This window comes from Podarcis pityusensis (assembly GCF_964106645.2).
Source record: "Podarcis pityusensis genome assembly, chromosome: 3".
Lineage (NCBI taxonomy): Eukaryota > Metazoa > Chordata > Lepidosauria > Squamata > Lacertidae > Podarcis > Podarcis pityusensis.
In genome coordinates, this window is record NC_138026.1 from 123,377,857 (window position 1) to 123,401,747 (window position 23,891).

The window sequence follows — 23,891 nt, forward strand, 5'->3', positions numbered from 1 at the left end:
CCATGAGACCCCCAGACCCAGTTCTCTGAAGCGCAAGTGAGCGCCCCTCGGGCCTTTCCTCCCCGGAGAGCCATGCGGAGTCCCACTTCCCATCGTGGCTCACGATTTGCAAGGACCTGTCCTTTAGGGACACCCCCACCTCAAAGTATGCCTCGCTCCCCTGCGCTCCCTCATTCCAGAAGCGGGAGCCCTAAAGATGCTCAATTAAAAGGCACTTGGATGAGGTCAGTGCAATGGCCTCCGGGGGGCTCCGGCTGCGAGGCGAGGAGCAGGTTGCCGCACTAAGCGGCTGGGGGAAGAAAGGCGCTCGCAGACCTCGCGGTGAGGTTAGCCGGGCCGAGACTTCCATGGCAGCCTATCGAGCCCTTCCCGAAACCCCGGACCCTGAAACCCCACGGGGAGGGAAAGGGCACTTCCGAGCGACCCCTCTGTCCCCAGACAGTCCGCTTCCACCGGCAGAGGCTCTCCAGGGTTTCCAAAGTCTTTGCCAGCCTCACCTGAGGACGCAAAGATTGAACCTGGGCCCTTCCGCACTCCGAGCATCTGCTTCTCTCTCCCCCCCCCCACCCTGAGCCGAGACCTTTCCCAGCCACTATGAGCCCTCCTTCCGCTGCGGAGGTCGGGAAGCAGGACCCCTGCCTGACCCCCTCCCTTAACCCAGCCCCTGGCGTCGAGGGAGACCTTAATGGCTATAGGAATGATGGTTGGGGAGACTGGGCGGAAGGGCTCGCGGGCGCCAGTTTGGGCAACATCCCAGCAAGGAGGAGTCGGGGTAGCAGAGGACAACCGCTCGGGGCTGCGCTCTGGGGAAGCGAGGCGCGTCTCCAGACCCGGAGGCTGGACAGGGGCAGGGAGAGCGGTCGCGGTCGCGCCTGTTCAGCACCACGGACAGCGGCTGCTCCCGGCCGAATTCGGCGTGCTTAGAATTGTAGAGTTGCCGGGCCCTCAAAGGGTCATCTAGCCCAACCCCCTGAAGCCCCCTGTTCCTGAGCATGTGGCCATGTCTCTCCCCGGCGGACATGGAAGGCAGTCTGTGCCCTGTGAGGTGATTTCGCCTGAGGGGGGAGACGAGGTTCTCCCAAACCACAGCTTCCTCCGCAGCAAGCGCTAATCTTGCCCCCTCCCACCGCCAAATTCCCCCCTGCCCACTCCACCGTGACAGCGGCCGGAGGGCGAGTGTCTTGGGTCAGCTCGGCGGCCGGCCGCTGCTTCCTGGCTCTGCCCTATGGGGATTTGTCCCTCTAGCCTTGACCCCAGTTTTGACAGCCTGACTTTGGGGTTCCCCGCAGCCCAGGTCTGGCTCTCCTCTTGGTCTCTGAGTGCTTGAGCCTGAAGCAACGCTTCAGAATCTCAGCCTGCTAAGGGCACCTAGTGAGGGGACGCGGAGATGGGACAAAGTGGTCCTCCTCTTCGGCTATGTTGTTTGTTTCTTTTTAATTAATAACTAAAGTAAATTAGATATTGCATCGAGGGCAGAAACCCCCTTCAAGTGACCAACTGGGAATAAATCCCCCGGAACCCTCTCTTGAACGCGCTGACTGCTAGGTGCTACTCCCCCCCCCCCATCCTCGCGCGTACCCCACCGCACTGCCCGAGGATCAGATTCCTTAGGGAAACAGCCTACGACTTCTGTGCCGCCTGCAGTTTCAACTTTCTTACCCTTGTGTTCAGGGAAGCGCGGTGGACTAGAAACAAACCCCGCGGCCTTGCTTCTGCTCCCCAGATGCTTCCAGCCCGAACTCCACCCAGTCATCACCTTCCTGCATTGGACGGGGTTGGGCTAGATGACCCTCGGGGTCCCTTGCAACTATTAAGTTCTATATCAGTGATTCTTTAACGTGATTCCTGCATAGCAGGTGGTTGGACTAGATGGCCCTCGGGGTCCCTTCCAACTCTAGAATTCATTCATTCTGTGCTTTTATTGGGGCGGGGGGAGTCTCGCTGTCCCGCACCCACAGCCCCTCCTCTCCAGTCTATCGCTCTCAGTCGGTGCAGCCCCTCCGACATAGTCACGCAGCCCGGAGCCGGGAGGGGTAACCGGGGGGCGCGAGAAGGCCAAGCGGGGAGCGGGGCGTCGGGGGCTCGAGTGCCGTGGAGTTCAGGACAGACGTCCAGAGGTTCCTGCGCGCAGCCTTGGGGCTCAGCTGCAGAAGCGGCGAGAATCCCGCCCGCTTCCCGGCGGGGGCGAGGGCGCCGCGCAGGGGGAGCCGCGACTCCTTCTCCTCCGTCCCAGGAGGGTCCTTCGGGGGCCGCCGCCGCCGCCCGCTCCATCGGCAATCAGTCCATGTCCCGAGCTGACGTCAATGGATCTCCCGGCCTGCTCTATATAAAGATTCCTCCCGCGGCTCCGCGCACCCTTCTTCCCGGCTTGGCAAGGACACCGTGGGGAGACAGTCCCCGGCGTCGCAGGGCGGAAAAAAGGAGAGGAGGAGAAGAAGAAGAAGAAGAAGAAGAAGAAGAAGAAGAAGAAGAAGAAGAAGAAGAAGAAGAAGAAGAAGAAGAAGAATTAGAGAGGAAGATCTCCTCACGCCAAGGCGGAGAAAAACCTCTTTCCTGCGGAGGGAGCCTGGTCCGTGGCTGCCCCGTGTCGCCCCCTGTTGGCATCGGACACCCGGAGCGGCTGAGAGATGGCTGGTGAGGGACGTGGGTGGGGGCGCAGTCTTCTCTGCCCTAGAGTTTGCCCGGGGGACATGAGGGGGGAAGAGCTGGAGGAGGGACGGGGTGGCGGGGGGCTGAAGAGCTGCTCTACAGGTGGGCGTCGGGGCCGCTTCAGCCTCTGCCTGGCGCGCTGCGACTGAGCCCTGTTGCTCTCCGGCCAGTCACTGCGAGAAGCGGCTGCGGGCCCCGACGGGCCTTCTTGGTCCTGATCCGGCGGCTCCGGGGCTCTCCTGATGTTCTGTTCCTCTCCCCCTCTAGGCCTGGACCGCCCCAGCATGAGGCGGGCACCGCTGCCCATCCTCGTGGCCTCGCTCCTGCTGGTGTCACACGCGGCTCTCGGAGTCGACGGCAGCGCCGAGCGCCGCTTGAGCCTGCGGCTGCGGCTGCGGCTGCTGCTCCTGCTCCGGGGGGAGGACCCTGCCGCCGCCTGGCCCTTTCCGCCCCCGCTGCCGGCTCCGGGGCCCGACGGGGTGGCCCTGCCGGTGCGCTCGCTGCCGCGCTGGGGCCCCGACGGGGAGCTGCTGCGCCGCCGCCTGGCCGAGCGCCTGAAGCGCCGCGACCCGCCGCTCTCCATCGACCTGACTTTCCACCTCCTCCGTCAGATGATGGAGATCTCCCGGGCGCAGAGCCAGCAAGCCCAGGCCGAGCAGAACCGCCTCCTCTTCGACTCGGTGGGCAAGTGAGACCCGCACAGGCCGGCCGGCCCCGGACCGTCTTCGGTCTCCTCCGCCCGGCCCGCCCGCAGAAGGAGGCCGCCCCAGACCAGCCGCCCCGGGAGGAGAAGGCGCAGACGGGGCGCTCTTGGTGCGATGAAGGGGGAGACGGAGCGCTTTTTTCGGCGTGCGAGGGGAGGAGGAGAACCGGGAGTGGAGGACGGAGGCTGGAGGGGGGATCCCTCCTCTGTGGACCGGGGGAGGGGAGGCTGCCCGGCGGGAGAAGCGCAGAAGTCCAGGAGACGCGCTGGGTGGAAGCGCAACCACTCGCCCCAAGGATCAGCCACTGAACTGCCCAGCGGGACACGCTCCCTTTATGCTCTTGCGGGGGGCGCTGGGAAGGGAGGGAATTTTTTTGCTGCGGGGAGAGAATCTCAGTGGGGTGGAGGGGGAAGAGGCAGTTCTCTCCTCCCTTGAAGTTACACACACACACACACACACACACACACACACACACCCCAACCACGCTAAGCCGCTCCAAGAGAGGCTGGCGAACTTGAAGCGCTCTCATCCTGCTCCCTCTGTGTCTTCGGAAGTCAGTCCCACGGTCATCCCGCGGGGCTTCCTTCCAAAGAAGCGTGTCACGGGGTGGGCAAGCGCAGCGGGAGGTGATGATAGAAGTTGCGGCTCTCCTCTCCGGAAAACCTGCTCTCCCCCCCCCCATAGCCCAACTCAAGGGGGGTTGTGTGGAGGAAGAGACGTTTTCCAACCTCTCAGGGTTGTCCGTGCAGACGCGGCTCCCCCATCCTGGTCCTGGGACGGTGCAGGATTATCCCACCCAAATTGCTCCCTCGCCAAATGAAGACTTTGGCCGCGACCATCAGCACCGTGGACAGCAAACCCCCCCCCCCCCCGCAAGAGCTGCATTGAGAGTCGGCAGGGAGCGTAAATTGAGAGGAGGAAATGGAGACGCATCCCTTCTCGCCGCCACTTTGGTTACGCGGCAGCCATCACTCTTAAAATATATGGATTTATTATTTTCCACTATTTATTACTACTGTTGTTGTTGTTGTTGTTGTTGTTGTTGTTGTTGACGGTATTAATATTAGTAGCTCCGAAGGGATCTCTTCGAACTGAGTGAACGGGCAATAAAATGGCAAACGCAACCCAATACTAAGAAGTGTCAAGATATGCAAGATTTGGGGGCGGGAAATCTTAATTTCACATACACTCTTGTGGGGTCTGAACTGGAGCTGAGGGGCGAGGAGCGACATGATCCGGGATCCGAGGAGGGGGAGGCTGAGTGAGGAGGGCGACGCCACGCGCGGCAGGTGCGGGAAAGGCAGATTTCACGCGAGGGATCCTTAGGAAAGGTGTTGGAAATAAAACTGCCAGTATCGTGATTATAGAAATGCAAATCGATGGTGTGACGACATTTAACTGTGTGCATTTCTGGCCGCCTCGCCTCGAAAGAGATATTGCAGAGTTCAGAAAAGCGCAACCAAAACGGTCAGGGGGGTGGAGTGGTTGCTCCCCTGCGCAGAAAGCAGCATTTGGGACCTTTTAGTTTAGGGAAAAGGGAGGAAGAGGCGACGCAGTCCATGCGTATTAAATGATGCGTGGCGTGGGAAAGTTTTTCTCCTCTCAGAGCAAAAATGATTTTGTGGAGCTGGAAAAGGTTCGGGAAAGGTCCATCGAGGGGTTGGAGCGATTCGCTTATTTGGAAAAGTTTTCGGATCTTTTCAGCTTGGGGGGAACGGGGGGGGGGGGTTCTGCCCTTGTTTCAGCCCCTCGCCCCTCCCCCCGGGGTCTCCGGGTGGTCCACGCTGTGGCTCCTCCCCGCCTCTCCTCCTCCTCCTCGGCAGCCCGGCTGGGGCGCTGGAGAAACGGGAGCGCTTGTCTCCGGATTCCCCGCTGCCCTCGTCCAGCCTCTTCCATTCGCCTCATTCCATTCTTTAGCGGCGATTCCTGCATGGCAGCGGGGTTGGACTAGATGACCCCTGGGACCCCCAATGCCACTTCCACTTGTTGCCTCAGGCCGAGAGAGCGCCCCTTCCCACAAAAAGGAAAACGGGATCTGGAACCAGCGGCTTTAGCAAACGTGACACAACTTTATTCTCTCGGCAGATTAAAAACTCGGCAACGTGCTGGCGAAAGCGAGGAAGTCCTTTGGCGGGGGCGGCGGGGGGAGCGCTGCTGCTTGACTCCTCAGTGCTGACCTGCTTGAGGGGGAAAGAGCCACACTCAGCATTGGGGGAGGGGGTGCCTGGGCTCATCGGCGGGAAGAGAGAGGGCAGCCCCACCCCAATTTCTCTTTTACGTCCAGCTCGGAGCAGAAAAGCAAGGAGGCGTGGGAGCCCTGTGCATTTGGGAGTCCTCAGGTTTTCTTTAAAAACCTCAGATTTTTAAACTTCTGGAGGCGGGGAGATGCCTTGGGGGGAAGCCAGACTGCCCCACTCAGTGCTGAGCCAATGGGCTGCAGATGCTCAACAGAGCTCATGGCCAGGCTGATCCCCAAGGGGGGGGGGGCAGGAGGAGCTGGAGCCACATCCACGTTCCTGACCCGCCCCCAGGAGCCTCATTTGGCCTGAGGCAGGTGTGCTGGGGAAGTTTACTTACATTCAGTTCACAGCATGATCCTGAAGGCTGGCTTTAGCTTGTAGTTACAGAAGAGAGTGTGGGTTCATCCCATATGGGAGCTGAGCCCATGTGCTGCTGGCTGAGGGCCAGCAGACAGCAAAAGACACCAGGATGGACTAAGGCAGAAAAGGGAAGAGGGCTGCGTGACCAGCCCTTTTATGGGGTCTCCCAGGGTGACATCCAGGACTCACTTACCATGAGAGGCACTCGCTGGCTTTGGCCTCAGCCGGGGCAGGTTCTCTCCATCTAGGCAGAGAAAAGAGAGACCCAAGAGCCCTGAAGCCCATGACATTGCCGGGGGTGGACTAGATGACTCTGTGGATCCCATTCAACTCTACAAAGAAACTCTGGTTCACACGTCAGGCTCTGCCAGTGGGGAGGGCCCGTGTTTGAGCCCAAGCTCAGAGAAAGAGAGGAAGCAGGTGCCTGGCGCAGAGTGAGGCCCTTGCTTGGTCAATTGAGCTTAGGGGACAGCGGCCCCCCAAGATCTCTGAAGCCCCTGGGGCGGATGGGGGAGCGTACCTGCAAGCAGAGCAGGTGCCCCACCACCAAGCACAATGGACCTTCCCTCTATTATGGGATGTGACCTCTGGCCTATGCTGCCGCCTGCCTGGACCCTGATGGAGTGAGAATGCTTCCGGCCAAAGCCAGCTGAGCAGTCCTGGCCTCCTCTTCTTTGTCTTCTTCACCTGTGATGCGTGCATTTCAGGGGGTCGGCAGTGGTCAATTTGGGGTCTCCGATTTCAGCAGTGCCCTGTGTGGTGCTAAAATTTGGTGCCCCCCCCCCGCACTCTGTTCTACACTCTGCAGCTCGGCGCCCATTGCAGCCAAACCGGTGATGACACCCTAAAGCCACCTCTGGGGTTGGTCTAGATGGCCCTTGGGGTCCCTCCCAGCTCTACCGTTCTATGATTCTACACAGAAGCTTCTACAACAGCAAAGGCAATCAGTTCCACAGAGACCCATCACTGGAAGAGGGACAGGAAGAGCTCTCCCACCACCGCCACCAGATTTGCTTTCAGAACGGAAGAGAAACCGACTGGGTCCGGCAGCCATTGGCCCCTCCAGCCCAGCCTCCTCTCGCACGGGGGCCACCTGGGTGCAGAGGCAGTTCCACAGCCGCCTGAGCAGCGCAGTCATACTGGGTGCCGCACGGCAGGGGGCACCACAGCAATGCTGTAGAACGGAGAGCAAGGAGGAGGGCAATTCTAGGCTGCTGCTGACATTTGAGAGCCCAAAGTCTGCCAGTGCTGGATGCTCCACAAAGAAACCAGGAAGCAGGATCTGATCCCAAGAGCCCCCTCCCCTCCTGTGGCTTCCCTTGATAGCCCTCTCCTCCTCCATGAATTTGATATTCTCCTGAGGAGGGGAGTTCCACAGTTTGACTCTTCACTGCGTGAAGAAGTTATTTCTCTTATCCGTCATGCATCTTCCAACAGACCCATTCCTGGCTTCCTGAGTAAATTGCGGGTGTGAGATTGATGGACTCTTCCGGAACCCAGGTCTCGTTGACCCACCCAGAACTCACGGTGCCTGATGGCTGTGCCAACCCCCCAGCCCCACCGCCAAGCAGCCCCAGGCCAGCCCCCCTTGCCCCCTCTCCCTTCCAGTCCCAGCTCACCTTCCGTCCCCTCGGGGGCATCTGTCCCCTCCAGATGTTCTCCCTCTTCTGCCTCCAAGCCCCCCTCTGGGCCAAGCCCCTCCTGCTCCGTGTCCTCTCCAGCAGCATCTGAAAGTGGGGAGGAAAGACAGGGACACCTTGTGAAGAAAGCCCTTCCTTCAGCTGGAAATGTTGTGGATAGTAGGAGAGGATATATGAATTGAATATTATCCTTCCGCGCTCATGCTAGTGAGCTAGTAGCAGAGCACGTTCCCCTGTATATTGCAGGAAACTAGTTGGTAGATTCGTTAGAATCTCTTGAGTTAAGCAATCCAGTCTGACTTGTCCAGATTGGGTTGTTCCTGGCAAATTCCCCTTTGTTCCCTCTTAAAAAGAATAAAGACACAACTTCTTATAAAGAAGTGTCTTTATTCTTATATTTACTTACCGTATTTTTCGCCCTATAGGACGCACCGTCCTATAAGGCGCACCTAGTTTTTTGGGGGGGAAATAAAGAGAAAAAAATTATTTTCCCCCAGGCGCAGGGCTGGGGCGGGGGAAGCCCGAGCTTCCCCCTACCCCAGCCCCCAAACAGGCAGCTCTCTGCAAGCCGTGGGAGCCCAGCGCTGGCTCCCGCTGCTTGCGGAGAGGTCCGCGAAGCCTGGACGCGCTGAGCTCAGCGCGCGCAGGCTTCAGCGTGCAGGCAACTCTCCGCAAGCAGGGGGAGCGCTCCCGCTGCTTGCGGAGAGGTCCGCGAAGCCTGGAGAGCGAGAGGGGTTGGTGCGCACCGACCCCTCTCGCTCTCCAGGCTTCAGCGAAAGCCTGCATTCGCCCCATAGGACGCACACACATTTCCCCTTCATTTTTGGAGGGGGAAAAGTGCGTCCTATAGGGTGAAAAATACGGTACATTCAGTTCACAGTATGATCCTGAAGGCAGACTTTAGCTTGTAGTTAGAGAAGAGTGTGCGGGTTCATCCCCATATGGGGGATGAGCCCATGTGCTGCTGGCTGAGGGCAGCAGACAGCAAAAGGCATCAGGATGAAATAAGGCGGAAAAGGGAAGATGGCTGCGTGACCAGCCCTTTTATGGGGTCGCCCTGGGTCACACCCATCTACCTGGTCACATGCAGGGGGAGGATGCTCCAGACCAGGTGTGACAGGAAGTCCTCTTGCCTGGAGCAACATCCCCCTGTGGGTCTACTCTGGGCAAACAGGAAATGTTGTACTTGACTGCTTTCTGTGATGTCACATCCCACACTGTTGCCCACCCACCACCACAGGAAAAGTTGCAGGATCTCATGGAGATGGGGAAGGGACATTTTCTCTCTCTGCATCAATCGTGCATAATTTTTTGTCAAAGGTTTTCTGGAAGCCCAAGTGTCTGCTGTGCTGGCAGGTGCAAGCAGGGTTCTAGGTGTCTTCTGTGCAGACACAGACACAATCGTACCTGCAACATTGGGGGCTGGACTAGATGACCCTTGGAGTCTCTTCCGACTTTACAGTTCTAGGATTCTGTGAACGCTCTTCAGACTAAAACTGCCAGCTTTTCATTGCTGTCTGCCAGGATATTGGGGTTGGGGGAGCAGACAGGCTCAGTGGGGCTCCCTCTTCCTTGTGTCCCAGGTGATGCCAGCTCCTTCCCTGACTGCGGCTCAGCCCAGCAGGCCAGCGATCCTGAGCTCTGCCCAGGGAAGGAGATGGCCAGCCGGTGGCAGTCTCCCCTTCTTCCCATCCCCTTCTGGTCCAGGTGTGAGTCTCACCTGTCTGGAATTCAATTGTCCTCAGCATTTCCGCCACATGGTCGATGTTGACCGTGAAGTGGTCCATGCTTTCATAGCCAGGCTCTGGGTGGCTGCTCATGGAGACTTTGGACATGTCTGTGATTCTGCGGGGAAAAGGAGGAGAGAGGTCGGACCGAGCCCATTCACCAGGCAGGAAGACAGGCAGGCCAACTTTACACCTGTGTTGCAGCACAAAGTGTGTGAAGAAACGCGATATCCTTTCCCTTCCATAGCGTGGGAGATTAGCAGCCAAATTTAACAAATGCATATTCTTGGGACTAACAACACTGGGCTGTCTTGCTGGTAGGCGGATACTCAGACCATAGAGATACGATTGGTAGAGAGGGCTCTGTGTGAGGTCATTTCCCCTGCATTCCTGGAGGACACTTCCTGTCCCTGCCCCTCTTCCTTTGACCGGCTTTGGATGCAGGTTATCCTGGACATGGAAGTATTTTGCCTGCAAAGCTTTTACTGCTGCCATTGTTGTGATCCAACGCATGAATATAAACCAAGTAAATATTATTTTTAAACTTACTTCCCTAGCTGTTGCCAGACTATTTGTGAAGGAGAGCCAGCTTATTCCATAGCTGGACTTGCACTAAGTCTGACTCTGAACCCAGAGAGAGACCCAGCTGCTCGGGGGGGAGAGTCGGGGGGGGGCCTCCCGGTTTGGAACCTCAAGGTCAAGAGGATCCAGGAGAGCCAATATGGGGCTGAGTCAGGGGGTGAAACTTTGGCGCCTGGGTGAGGGCTGCCCACTTCTGTTGGCTGGGCCCACCGTTGTGCCCCTGGTCTGTGGGGTGGTGCTGAGCCCCTGGCCCCCTGGGAAAGATGCGAGAGGCTCTGCTCCTTGCTCCCCATCTCATGCTACTCACTTTTTGATCAGCTCCTTTGCCTGCTGTAGGAAAAGAAAGAGAGCGTTTCAGCACCAGCCCTGGCAGGTAGAACCCTTTGAACAACCCCCTTCACAAACCGAAAGGGGACCATTGATTTCCCCGGGGTTGCACAGCCCCTCCCACTCTTTTCTGCCCCCCCCCACCCGCAGACCTGAGCTGTCCATCGTCCCGCTCCTTCCGCCCCACCTGCATGTACCTGGAGGTAGACGGCCATTTGGGGCTCCTCCATGGACTGGATGGCTGACTCCACCAGCTTGGAGGAGACCTCAAGGTGGTCCCCATACTGGCGGATCAGGCCCCGCACCCGCTGGAGCTTGTCGTCCTGCTCCCGCCCGATCTCCAGCAGAAGCTCCTTCTTGCGCTCTTCCAGGATGCTGTACAAGGAGTCAAAGCGCAGGCAGAGGTGCTGCTTCTGCCGCCGTGCGTTGTCCTGCCAGGGGAGCGGGAAGCAGGTTAGCACGGGGTGATAGGAATTCTGAGGTCTTAGATATCTTAGATGTTCATAAGTGTACCAACCAAGCATCAGCACGGGAAGACCGACCTGGAACCATTTTGATTCCCAAACTGAGCATATGTTTTCTCTGCAAGGACAAAGGAAAATGGAAAAGCCTCCCCATTATCTTTTCCTTCACAAATCCTGTCTTAAGGGCACATTTAAGATATGAGTAGGGTGTGAGCCTGTGACCTGGCTCAGAAACTAAGTATTTATCGTTACAAAAGACTGGCTAGGCTCCCAAGGGATCCAATAAAGTAACCTGCCAGACAGGAGATAAACAAACCACCCAGATTTCTGCTGTAAACCACCTTTTCTGTGATGTAGGTATGATGTATCTGGGGGGTGGTCTTGGGTTACACCCCTTCTGTGATGTATGTATGATGTATGGAGGGGTGGTCTTGAGCTCCAGGGCAGGGAATTTAAAATGTCTATATAAGGCCTTGCGCGCCATCGTTCTGGGTTCCTCCTCCTCTTCTCCTGCGTGTGAGGGGAGCACCCTGTTGCAACAGATCAATAAAGATCAGGCTTACTAGCTGCTTTGCTTCTCAATATTCTCTGGTTGGCCTCTGCTATTTTCTCCTACCAATAGGGAACCTATGTAAGGACTCTATATGGGCTCTTGGATACCCTATAAGGGGAAAAGGGCAGATTTTGTTTACAACAGTGGTGGGCTCCCAAACCTTTCTGAGCCTCTGCCCCAGAGGCCCCCACCCCACCCTATAGAAAGGATCGTTCAACAGCAACACAATAAAATTCAAAACAATGAATTGCATGTTTATTCAAAATGCAATTTAAACTATTAAGTTTAATTAATATGCCAGATTGGATGAACTTGACCCAGTGACCCTGAAGCCAGAGATTAATTTGACCTTCCAGCACCCCACTGCATCTTAGCCCCCCCCCCCCAGTAGTCCCACTGCCCCCCAGGGGACACTACCACCCACTTTAGAAACCACCAGCCTGCCAGGTTTTGAAAAGGCCTCTTGCCACCATCTGGGCAGGGCTCAGTTGGCCCCTTGGCAGGACTCACCCGTTTCCTTTATTCGTGAGTCACCTTGTGGCCCCAGAGGGGGGTCCGAAGGAAACTGCAACTTTGAAGGTTTAAGGCTATATAATGATAGGTTTTAAAATCGGCTCAGAGATCTCCTGGGGCTTCAGAATTTCCTGCAAATTCTACAGGGGGGCCTCTTCTCCCCAGATTCCACTTGGGCAGAGGATCCACCAGAAGAGACGAGCCCCAGCCGGGCGCCCAGGGGGAGCATGGAGGCTCCTCCCCACTCACCTCAATGGTTTTGCAGATCTCCTCCATCTGGGTGATGATGGCCTGGATCCGGTCGTTCCCAGCCACCAGCATGGCGATGCCATCGCTCAGTTCCCCCTGCCCAGTCAGAAAGAGGGAGGAAGGCTGTGGGATGTAATCCACTGGGAGCAGTCAAATACAACATTCCTTGTTTTCCTAGAGTGGACATGCAAGGGGATGTTTGGTCCAGCCCATGGGTAGGCAAACTAAGGCCCAGGGGCCGGATCCAGCCCAATCGCCTTATAAATCCGGCCTGCAGACGGTCCAGGAATCAGCGTGTTTTTACATGAGTAGAACGTGTCCTTTTATTTAAAATGCATCTCTGGGTTATTTGTGGGGCATAGGAATTCATTCATTATTTTTTTCCAAAATATAGTCCGGCCCCCCACAAGGTCTGAGGGACAGTGGACCAGCCCCCTGCTGAAAAAGTTTGCTGACCCTTGGTCCAGCCAGTCAAAACTTCCTGTTCCTCCTGGGCTGGAGCATTCTTCCTTTGCATGTGACTAGAGGTGGGCGTGACCTTACCTGTCCAGGTAACAAAAGGACGAATCACGCAGGACTCTCTCTTTCACTTCTTCATTCAACCCGCTTCTCAGCTAGGAATGCTCTGCTAGCTGCCAGCCAGCAGAAGCACTGGGATTATTCCTCCATATGGGGTAGATCCACATGTATATATTTGTAACTAAGTGTGCCTTCAGGAATCCAGCTGACAATAAGATTGTCATGTTTTTATCCTTTTAAGAGAACTTACCAGGAATGTACAATTCAATCTGAGACAGACTGAATTGTATGCTAGTGAGAGGCTCCCACGAGCCTGCAACCAGCTATCTGCTGTGCGTGCAAGAAGGGGAATGTAACTCTGCTAAGTAAAGGAACTTGCTAGCACAAGTTTGGAAGGATATAAATAAACAATATATCCTCTCCTGCCACCCTGAACATTCCCACAAAGACAACCTCAGCTGACCACTGTCAGTGTCCTCGTCATGTTGCAAGATCTGTGAGGGGGCCCTGCAGGCTAATGGGGGGGGGGGCTCTCCTGCACCCCCTCCCTTAGATGCCAGTGTGAAGTGGGTGAGCTGAGCAGAGTTGGGAGAAGGCTGGAAGTTGGAGACACAGAGACCTGCTTGTTCTGTGCTGAATCCAAAGCTGCAGCTAATGGAGAAGCAAGACCTGTCAGGGTGCTGATGCTGGGAGCCCCTCCATCCTGTGCCCATCCTTTGTAAAGGTAAAGGGACCCCTGACCATTAAGTCCAGTCGTGGCTGACTCTGGGGTTGTGGTGCTCATCTCGCTTTACTGGCCAAGGGAGCCAGCGTACAGCTTCCGGGTCATGTGGCCAGCATGACTAAGCCGCTTCTGGCGAACCAGAGCAGCGCACGGAAACACCGTTCACCTTCCCGCCGGAGCGGTACCTATTGATCTACTTGCCCTTTGTGCTTTCGAACTGCTAGGTGGGCAGGAGCAGGGACCGAGCAACGGGAGCTCACACCGTCGTGGGGATTCGAACCGCCGACCTTCTGATTGGCAAGTCCTAGGCTCTGTGGTTTAACCCACAGCGCCACCCGCGTCCTGTCCTTTGTATATATGGGTAAATGAAACCCTAAAGGCACCACAGTCTCCGCTGACCTTCATTCCAAGGAAACAGAACCTGCGTCAGCAACTGGAACCCCTGGAGTCTCTCGGAGGTGGTGTGGGACCACTGTGTCCAGGGCTCCAAAGCCAAAGGCAGCTCCTGCCCCCTCTGCCCCCGCCCCTGCCTGCTCAGGCCAGAGTGCCAGTGGGGCTGCAGGGAGAGGGCAGAGTCTCCCCCCCCCCCGCTGCCTCTGCTGCTTGGTACCTTCTGGCGCTTGTAGATGTTGGTCAGAGGGGCCACTTCGCAGTCCTTGTGGGCCCCAAAGACTTTGCACATGGAGCAGGTGGGGACCTCGCAGGTGAGGCAGTAGATGTTGATCTTCTCGTCCTCGTGCTCCTCACACATCAGCTGCTGCTCCGCCTTGGCATGGAGGGGTCTGGGGGGGCACAGCAGGGAGAAGGAAAGGCTGGGTGAACCCCCCAGACATTGCCCCTCCTCCTCAACCCACCCCTGAGACAAATGTTCCCGATTTGGCCAGGAAAGGACCTGAATGGGGTGTCTTTTGTCATGGTCACCTCAAACCAGTGTAGAACTGGGGCACCGCCTTCACCCGGGATGCCGCAGGCCAAAGTGCCTGACCCTCAGAGGCAGTGTAGCCCAGTGGTCAGAGGGTCAGACTGGGACCTGGGAGACCACGGTTTAAACATCTCCACTGGGCATGGCCTTCAGCTAGTCACTGCCTCTCTCCGCCTGACCCGCCTCGCAGGGGTGTTGTGGGGGTTAAACAAGGAGAGGGAGAACCAGGTTGCAGCACCTGGAGCTCCCTTGAGATAATAAAAATAATAAAATTTTATTTATATCCCCCCCTCCCCAGCTGAAGCCGGGCTCAGAGCAGCTAACAACAGTAAAATACAGTAATACATTCGAAAATCAATTCATTATAAAATCAGTTCAAATCAAATTGATGGCAACCATTGGGCTAGAGTTCTGTGAAGAATTACCAAAGGAGGGGGTCAGACTGTGCCTTGGCCAAAGAACTGGTGGAACAGCTCCGTCTTGCAGGCCTTGCAGAAAGATGTCAAGTCCCGCAGGGCCCTAGTCTCTTGCGATAGAGCGTTCCACCAGATCGGGGCCACAGCCGAAAAAGCCCTGGCTCTGGTTGAGGCCAGCCTGACCTCCCTGTGTCCCGGGACCTCCAAGATGTTTTTGTCTGAAGACCGTAAGGTCCCGTAGGTAAAGGTGAGGTAGAAATGCAGCCAACCAACTAATAAATAGAGGGTTACATGGTTCTGTTTCTAGGCCTTGGTGCTGCAAATGTGAAGCCGACCCAGGAAGAGGGAGCAGAAACATAGCAGAGCAGGCAGCCAACAAAAGCAGCTTAGGTTCTGCAGACCTGGCAAGGTTTGGGAAAAGCAGAAAAGCTCTGGCTTGTGTGTATTTTGATGTGGGCTAATGCAAAAAGTGTCCTGCAGGTTGAAACTCATTTGCCCCTTTGCAGGAGGAGGGGAAGATGTGCTGGTTATTGGATCATAGATTGTATAGTATGAAGGGACCCCAAGGGTCCTCTAGTCCACCCCCTGCGATGCGGGAATCCCAGGGGAGGAGCCAGAATCTGAGAGCTGCTCCCTCATTTGGCCGGAAGGGAAGCCTCAGGGTGGACATGCCTGTGAGCAGAGGTGGGGGCCCCTGGGAGGTCTGAGCGCCCCTCCCTGCCCACTGCTTACCGAGAGGATTCCTGCTTGTAGATGTCAATGATGTTTTCCACGAGGAGGTTGCGCTGCAGCCCATAAACGCCGTGCCGGTCCAGCACCACTTCATGCCGGCAGGATGGGCACCGGAACCGACCTCCTGAGGACACCGACGTGGAACCGCGCGACTGCCAGAGAGGGTTGGAGGCCTGTGGGGGAGGCAGGAGGGGTCACTGTGGGGGGCGGAAAATAGATCTGACCCACATGTGGGTAGTTAAAAATATAGTTGACTGGGTGCCTAGATTCAAAACGTGGGGCTTTGCACCCTCTCCAACAGGAGAGAGCCCCCAGCAAAGTTTAAAACAGTCCCAAAATTAAGCAGCAGTATAACGTGGGAATGTAGATTGGAAAACCCTTTTGAATATCCTGTTTAATCTGCTTTAAAGCTCATGGCCCCTTCTCTCTACCCTCCAGCAACAGACCACACACTCTTAAGTAACTTTAAAAGCTTTACTTACTAAATCCCAAGGTTGGAGTCATGCATTATTCCTTGCAGCAGCAAGGGGAACACAGGTAGGATAGTCTTGTGTGCAAAATATAGATTATAGTCTTAAGCATGTACTTTGGAGCAAGTTCAGACACGTCTGTCCTGCCTGGTTAAATAGCTGGAAGAGAAGCAGCTTCACTTCCTCCCTCAGGAGCCAAGGGAGCACAACCTAGCTGAGTGTGCAAAGCCCCACAGTTTGAATCTAGGGGTGGGTGTGGCAAGGGACCTGCTGTCTTTCTCCATTCATGGTTTCCCCTTTGGCCACTAGGTGGCGCTGCTGAGGATAGAGAGAGACACCCCCCCCCTTGGGAAAACGGCTCCCCCTCCCTCATCCCACCCCCCAGGACCAGCCTCCAGAGAACACAGTTGCTCCAGCTTTTTCCCTTGGAAGCAGCAGCCAGGCAGCCTCCACACCATGGGGAGGCAAATTAAGGCCCAGGGGCCGGATCTGGCCTAATCACCTTTTCAATCTGGCCCGCAGACGGTCTGGGAATCAGCGTGTTTTTTCATGAGTAGAATGTGTGCTTTTATTTAAAATGCATCTCTGGGATATTTGTGGTGTAGCAGGAAACCCCCCCCCCCAATCATTCAGTTCCTACAAACTTCACACACACTCACACTCACACACTACATACACTACGCTTCTGTTATAAATTCATAGAAAATCAACCATACATCGGATTTGCACTGTTCCACTTTTATTTTACTCCATGAAGGAAGGACTACAAAATGGGGAAGGTTTGATACAGGCCACCATAATCCCTTGAACATCCCAGCACATCCACAGGAGCCCTGCCCAGTTGCTATGCCAACCCTGATGGTCTCAGACAGAAGACCATCAACAACACAACGGACTGCATACACGAGTGGATTCAACACGGACTATAACAAAAGAACAGTGATTGGATTCCCCCTCAGGGGGCAGGAAACTGCGACTACCTTTTGTCTTCTGAAAATGACTCATGGGGAGGGGGAGAAGGGAACCAGCCAGGTGACAGGACACTCAGGTTACCACCACCACCCCTCCCTCAACCCCTCCTTTCTGTGATGTATGCATGATGTTTCTGGGGGTGGGCTTGATCTACAGGGTGGCAATTTCAAAAGTCTTTATAAGGCCTTGCACACCATTTTTCTGGGTCCCTCCTCTCTCCTGCAAGTGAGGGGAGCACCCTGTTGCAACAGTTCAATAAAGGCCAAGCCTACAGGCTGCTGATTTGCTCCAATTTACTCTGGTTTGGTGTCTTTACTTTTTGTCCAAGGGAGCCCTTGGATTTTTCCGGTAACAGTGGGGCATAGGAATTTGTTCATTTCCCCCAAAAAAATATAGTCCGCCCCCCCCTCAAAGGTCTGAGGGACAGTAGACCGGCCTCCTGCTGAAAAAGTTTGCTGACCCACACCAAACCAAAATGAAGCCCTCCTGCAACTGTGGATTTTGGTGTAAGATTTGCCAGCGTGTTCCAAGATGACCCCTCTGGGTTTTTTGGGGTCGCAGGTGGACAGAGATGTGTTCCGCTTCAGAGGCCTTCTTCCCCCACAATTTGTGTCGTGGGGTCTGGGTGGCACCTCTTCTTGACTGGTCCCCAGATTTGGGCCTTGGGTATGCTTGGACTATTTAAGTTTCCTGTAAGGAAGAATGTGTTTTTTTTGGGGGGGGGGGGGGTGTTACCTGACTGTAGAACAAGGGTTTTTTTCAGCCAGAACTTGCTGGCAGGGGTGTAGCCAGGATTTATTTTGGGCGGGGCAGGCACTATGTGTGTGTGGGGGGGGGGAGAGAACAGAGTTATCTGTGACACAATTGGCCAGTTAGTTACGTATTTTCATTTATTTGCTTGATTTAGGGGGGATGGGGGGGACTGAGGAAAGCTGTCCATCCGTCCCTGCTATGCCCATGCTGACCAGTCCCTCTCAGGTGAGTGCCATTGCCATTCGCAGAGAACGAGGGAGGTGTTCATGGTGAGTTTAGGCATCTCTGTTTCCAGAAAAATAGCCCTCACAGACCCCTCTATCACCTCCATGAACCTGGAGTCTAGGGAAAGGGGCATCTGCAGGTTATGGGTGGGAGGAAGGCAGAGAGAGAGAAAACCAAGGAGGCAAAGGCCCCAAATTTCACATCATTATTTGATTGGTGGCATTGCTGTGCCTCCACAGCCCACGGCAGAAAATGCCTCTGAATTTGCTGGAAGGCCCTGGAAGGGAGAGGGAGGGGAGAGGGCTGCTCTTGCGCTCGGATCCTGCTTGTGGGTTCCCCATACTGGGCATCTGGTTGGCCACTGCTGGAACTACAGTCCATTGGCAGCCTCTCAGAAAACGCCATCCTTCCTGCTGTCAATATTACGACATCCTTAACACACACACCTTTCCCAGTAGTGATGTATGGAAGTGAGAGCTGGACCATAAAGAAGGCTGATCGCCGAAGAATTGATGCTTTTGAATTCTGGTGCTGGAGGAGACTCTGGAGAGTCCCATGGACTGCAAGAAGATCCAACCTCTCCATTCTGAAGGAAATCAGCCCTGAGTGCCCACTGGGAGGACAGATCCTGAAGCTGAGGCTCCAAGACTTTGGCCACCTCAGGAGAAGAGAAGACTCCCTGGAAAAGACCCTGATGTTGGGGAAGGGGACGACGGAGGACGAGATGGTGGGACAGTGTTCTCGAAGCTACCAGCATGAGTCTGACCAAACTGCAGGAGGCAGTGGAAAACAGGAGTGCCTGGCGTGCTCTGGTCCAGGGGGCATGAAGAGGCAGACACTACTAAACGACTAAACAACAACAACACACACACCATGTGGAAGGTCATCAGAGCATCCTTGAAACAATTCCTCTTTGCGCTATGAAACCCATAATTACTTCAGCTTTGGGGGGAAACATGCATCTTCCGCTCAGCGTCTCAGTGCCTGGCTCAGAACAATCTGCTCCTGTGCCCCCAAACCCTGACCTGCTCTTGGGATAAACTGACCGTGTCTTTCATCACCTGGATTCACAGGCAGGAGGTGCTTGAGCGCCTAAACTAGTGGCTTCCAAAGTGGGTAGTACTGCCCCTTCTGGGGGATTAACTAGGAAGGCCCCAAGAGGCAAGGGGGCAGCAGGGGTCTCTGGAAGTGTCAATATCAGAATTTGGAAAGCCAGTATCACTGGATCAAGTTCATCCATCTTGCAGAATAGTAGTAGTAGTAATAATAATAATAATTTATTATTTATACCCCACCTATCTGGCTGGGTCTCCCCAGCCACTTTGGGCGGCTGCCAACAGAATAACAATAACAATAACAATAACAATAACAATAACAATAACAATAATAATGTGATAAAACATCAGACATTAAAAACTTCCGAATACAAGGCTGCCTTCAGATTTTCCTAAAAGTTGTGTGATTCTTTATCTCCCTGACATCTGAAGGGAGGGCGTTCCACAGGGCGGGTGCCACCACTGAGAAGGCCCTCTGCCTGGTTCCCTGGTCCTCGCAGGGAGGGAACCACCAGAAGGCCCTTGGAGCTGGATCTCAGCATCTGGGCAGAACAATGGGGGTGGAGACACTCCTTCAGGTATACTGGATTTTGAATACAATTAATTCTTCCTGTTTTGAATTTCCTCAAGTTATTCTCTTCCTTAGTGGCTTGCCTCAGCTGCCACAAAATATGTCTCTCCTGCATCAGTCTCTACAGCCAAAGTAGGCTCTGCAACCTCCCAAAATTTTGTCTTCACCACAGAGGCGTACTCCTCCAACCAACCAGTCAAGGGGAGGGTGGGGGGCACTGGGGAGGGGTGCCCCCTCCAAAAAGAAAAAGGTTTGGGAACTTCTTCCCTAGGCTGCTCCACAAAAGAGGTCCACTCTTCTCCGCCTACATAATGGACAAATAAACCTCACCTTAAATAGGAAACCTACTGCCTGCTTTGCATGCTGACCTGCTTTTGGCTCCCATCCAAAGCACATCACAAAATCCATTGTCCACAGCCAAGCCCTCCCAGGGAACGGCATCTGTTCAGACTCGTCAGAAGCTCACAACGAAAAAATGTACGCCAGGCATTCCTCAGACTGGAATACCCACCCAACTAAGTGGAGGGAACTCCAGAATAGGGGGATCCCAGGAAGGAAGAATCAGATGTGGAAGGAGAATGTCAGGTCGCCACTTGCTCCCACTTAAAGAATCATAGAGTAGGAAGGGACCTCAAGGGTCATCCAGCCCAACCCCCTGAGATGCAGGAATCTCAGTTAAAGCATCCATGACAGATGGCCCTCCAACCTCTGCTTAGAAACCACCAAGGAAGGAGAGTCCACCTCCTCCCAAGGGAGACCGTTCTACTGTTGAACAGCTCTTTCCATCAAGACGTTCTTCCTAATGTTTAGGTGGAATCTCTCTTCTGGACATTTGAATCTATTGGCCTGGGTCCTCCTCTCTGGAGCAGCAGAAAAGAAGGTTGCTCCATAGGACTTCCAAAGGTCCCATTTAAAACCATCCTGGGCAACGACAGACGCTCTCTTCTGACAGGCCTTGGGCTGCAGGACTCCACTTTCTTACAGACAATTCGTACACACAACAGAGACCCAGACCCAGAGACCCCCTTTGTCCTCATCCTGGCGGGATTAGGTCCCATACTAGTATCTCCAGAGTAGAGACACTGTACAGGGCCTAATCCTGCCACCCACAGCATCTGGGATTCCTGCATTGCAATGCCTGCCTTCTCCTGCCAACAAGGACCCTTCTGCACGTTGCAAACCTAAAAGTATAAATGGATACAAATCCGTCATCAGAAATGGCAATATTAAAAGAACAGCGAGGGAACATTTTGACCGCCTAGAAGACTGGAGCTGACCTTACATGACCAGATCCTGGAACAAAAGAACTTCAGAAGGGAGGCTGCAACAGGAAACCACAGAATTGCAATTTATCAAGAGGCTAAAAGCCTCACGCATTGGATCGGGACACTGAAATTTATAAAATGATGCCTGGCCTGGAGAAAAAGAATGAAGAAAAGTTTTCCTCTATCTTTCATCACACCAGAAGATGTGGACATTAAAGGAAGCTGGATATTGGAAGATTCAGAATTTATGAAAGAAAGTGTTTCTTCCCGCCATGTGTAGTTAAACTATGGAACTCCCTCCCACAGGAGACAGCCAGGGACACCAACTTGAACTGGGCACATTCATGGGGGAAGAGAGGCTCTCAATGGCTCCTGGCCAGAATGGCTCTGCTTCCACAGAAATCCCAGTTGCTGGACACCACAAGCGGGGACGGGGCTCCTGGCCTCAGATCCTGCCTGGTGGTTTCCCATTTGGGCATCTGTGAAAACAGGATGCTGCGCTACGTGGGCCTGATCCAGCAGCCAGGCTTTGAATAATGTCTGTGCTATTGATGACTTGTTCTTAGTTAACTTAATCTGCCCTGCATTTCATTTTCTTCTGACCTCATTACTTGCAGGAAGCAACGATGTTGATGTGCGAATGCCTGAACACACACATCAGAGCAGCTGAAGATGGAGGAAGCCTAATGCAGGTCGCATATATAGAATCAGAGAACTGTAGAGTTGGAAGGGACTCCCAAGGGTCATCTAGTCCAGCCCCTCAACGCAGGAATCACAGCTCAAGAACATCTGCTGGAGAGCCATCTGCCTTCCACACCCGGCTGCTCCTCCCCATCACCTCCATTTCCCCCTCCCTTCCTCATTAGGGGGCCAGGGATGGACCACGATGGAGATAGGAAGGAGTCACATTGCTATTTAATTATTGTCATTTTATCCCACCTTTTTCTCCCAGGACCTCAAGGGGCTGTACATCGTTCTCCTCCCCATTTGATCTGCCCAACACCCTTGCCGGGTAGGTTAGGCCACGACTGACCACCCATTGAGCATCATGGCCAGGGTGAGATTCGAACCCGAGTCTCTCCCAGGTCCGAGTCTGGCACTCTGACCACTCCACCGCCCTGCTTCTGTGCACCGCCAGCCAGTGCTGCTCTCCTGATCACGTCCCCCTTCCAGGAGCTGTGTCCAGTGCCTGAGCCCCCCACCCTCCTTAGCCCACTCATCCTCCTGCCCCCCCCCCCCGCTCTCTCCCCACACCTCAAAGTCTTCTTTGGGGCAGGCGGCTCCTCTCCACTTTTGCTTTGGCTCAAGTTGTTCTGAAATACCTCAGGCAGATTCACAGCAAAGAGCAAAGGAGGAGAGTCGCTGGCCGTGACGCCCTCCCTGCTGGATAACTCGGGGGGCCTCAAAACCCACCCACTTCCACCCCAGAGCTGAGAGCTGGCCGGGCAGGTGCGGAGACGCCGCTGGCCCTCACCTGGAAGATGTCGTTGGCGCACTTGCGGCAGAGGTTGTGCTGGCAGGGCAGGATGACCACCGGCTTGGTGAACATCTCCAGGCAGATGGGGCAGATGAGCTGCTTCTCCAGGTTGTCCATGCTCTGCGAAGTCCCCAACAGCGGCTTGAAGCCCACGGCAAAGTTCATCCCCGCAGCCGCCCCTGCGCACTCCAAGGGGCTCGGTGGGCAACTGTGGACAGACACCCCAGGCCTCCCTCTGCCCTCTTCCTCTCCCTGCCCCTATCTGTCCCTCACTCGTCTCCCTGGCGGCCTTGGCCCCTTCCTGCCTTGGCCCCTGCCTGGCTCCCTCTCGCCTGGCCTGGTCCTTGGGCCTCCGCCTGGCTGCCCTCGCCCCTGGAAGTCCTGTCTGCCTCGTTCTGGAGCTGCTTCTGGCCACCCACCCCTGTCCTGGGCCTACCAGGCTATTTTTAGGGGGTCACATGATCCCAATGGCATCCCAGCTGCCATTTTTGTCCCAGCAATTGGAAGGGGGTCAGAGAGGGGAGAAGCAACAGCAGCTGTCAGTGGCATCAGGTGACACTTAGTCACTGTTCCTCAACAAGGCAATGACATCTTTGGCCTGGGAAGCGGGGGGTGGCCAGAGGGGGTCTCCTCTGATACAGGCCATGTTTTCCATCTCAGGGTTCAGCCCTGGAACCGCCCCTCTTTCCCTTTTCCACATTGTATTGTAGCGAGAAAAGCAGGGGTTGCATTCAGGAGACTGAAAGAGTGACATTTACTGGAGTCCTTGTTTGTGTATCAGGCAAGATCCAAACTCTGACTCTGCCTGCTTCTCTTAAGCAGAGCCAGAAGGTGAGCTGTTGTCATAAACTGCACAAGGTATGTACACACACACACACACACACACACACACACCACCCAATTCAATCTGCCACCCCAAAATCCCTTTGGATTTCAGCTCAGATTCTTTTGCACAAAACCTTTGAAAGCATCCAAGCAGCAAACGTCGGCAGAGAGTTTGTGGTGGAACTCGATCACTTGAGAATTCTGTGGACATTCCATCCACTTATTTAAAAAATGTTAGGAAATCTGGGTTGAACATATGTGTCAGGGGTTCAGGAGCAGAGGCAAGGGCAAGGGAGGAAACAGAGAGCGAGGGGGAGGAGGCAGAAGAAAAGATGAGTGATGACGACGACCCGAGATCTCCGAGTCTTTCCAGTGAATCAGAAGATTCACAGAAAGGAGCACCAGTGGCCAGGGCAAGGGGGGAGCCTAGGGGGACACCCCAGGAAGATAGAGCCAGAGGGGACTCAGAGGGGAGCAGTTGGAAATCGGGACCAGCGTCACCGCCAGAGAGCAGGGAAGAGGAAGGGCGCCAGGGATCAAGCGCTGGCAGCTCACAACAGGGGGGAGGGCACGAGTCAGGAGTGGCCACACCTCCATCGGGGAGCGAAGAAACGGTCAGACGGAAGGTGGAAGGTTTGGCGCGCGCGCCAAGTTCAAATGCACAGGAAGGTGGCGCAGTAGGCAGCCCGGAAAGGGAGCCAGGTCCTAAAGCCCGGCGCAAGGAGACAGGAGGGTCCGGGGGGTCGGCGTCAGAAGAATCCCGGAAGGAAGAGACCCCGGGGGGCAGAGGGACCCAGAGAAGAACAGTCAGGCGGAAAAGGTGGAGCAGGGCTAGGATATTAAGTTGGTGTACAAGGGGCGGAGACTCAGACGGAGCTTCGCCGATCTAACCATGAGACGTAGAGTTGCACGCAGCAGATTGAGAATGGAAACTGTAACTCAATAAAGACTTTTATT

The 23,891-nt window shown here is 55.1% G+C and overlaps 2 protein-coding genes across 3 annotated transcripts; one reads left to right on the forward strand and one right to left on the reverse strand.

Annotated features, from left to right (window-relative positions):
* Positions 1-2,933: 2,933 nt before the first annotated feature.
* UCN (urocortin) lies at positions 2,934-3,526 on the forward strand (the record flags this gene model as incomplete). Its single annotated transcript, XM_081001237.1, has 1 exon — positions 2,934-3,526. The coding sequence occupies one exon, from the start codon at positions 2,934-2,936 to the stop codon at positions 3,339-3,341; it is 408 nt and encodes a 135-aa protein (XP_080857363.1). The 3' UTR covers positions 3,342-3,526.
* A 1,876-nt stretch (positions 3,527-5,402) lies between these two features.
* TRIM54 (tripartite motif containing 54) lies at positions 5,403-22,539 on the reverse strand. Of its 2 annotated transcripts, none has more exons than XM_081001123.1 (10): positions 22,107-22,539; positions 15,322-15,494; positions 13,862-14,033; positions 12,009-12,104; positions 10,427-10,660; positions 10,210-10,232; positions 9,314-9,438; positions 7,573-7,680; positions 6,147-6,197; positions 5,403-5,533 (listed from the first exon to the last, which is right to left on the reverse strand). In XM_081001123.1, the coding sequence occupies exons 1-10, from the start codon at positions 22,272-22,274 to the stop codon at positions 5,520-5,522; spliced, it is 1,164 nt and encodes a 387-aa protein (XP_080857249.1). In that variant the 5' UTR covers positions 22,275-22,539; the 3' UTR covers positions 5,403-5,519. The 2 variants fall into 2 exon arrangements, with proteins under 2 accessions (XP_080857249.1, XP_080857250.1); XM_081001124.1 differs by having other exon boundaries at positions 5,403-5,530; positions 22,107-22,538.
* Positions 22,540-23,891: the final 1,352 nt, after the last annotated feature.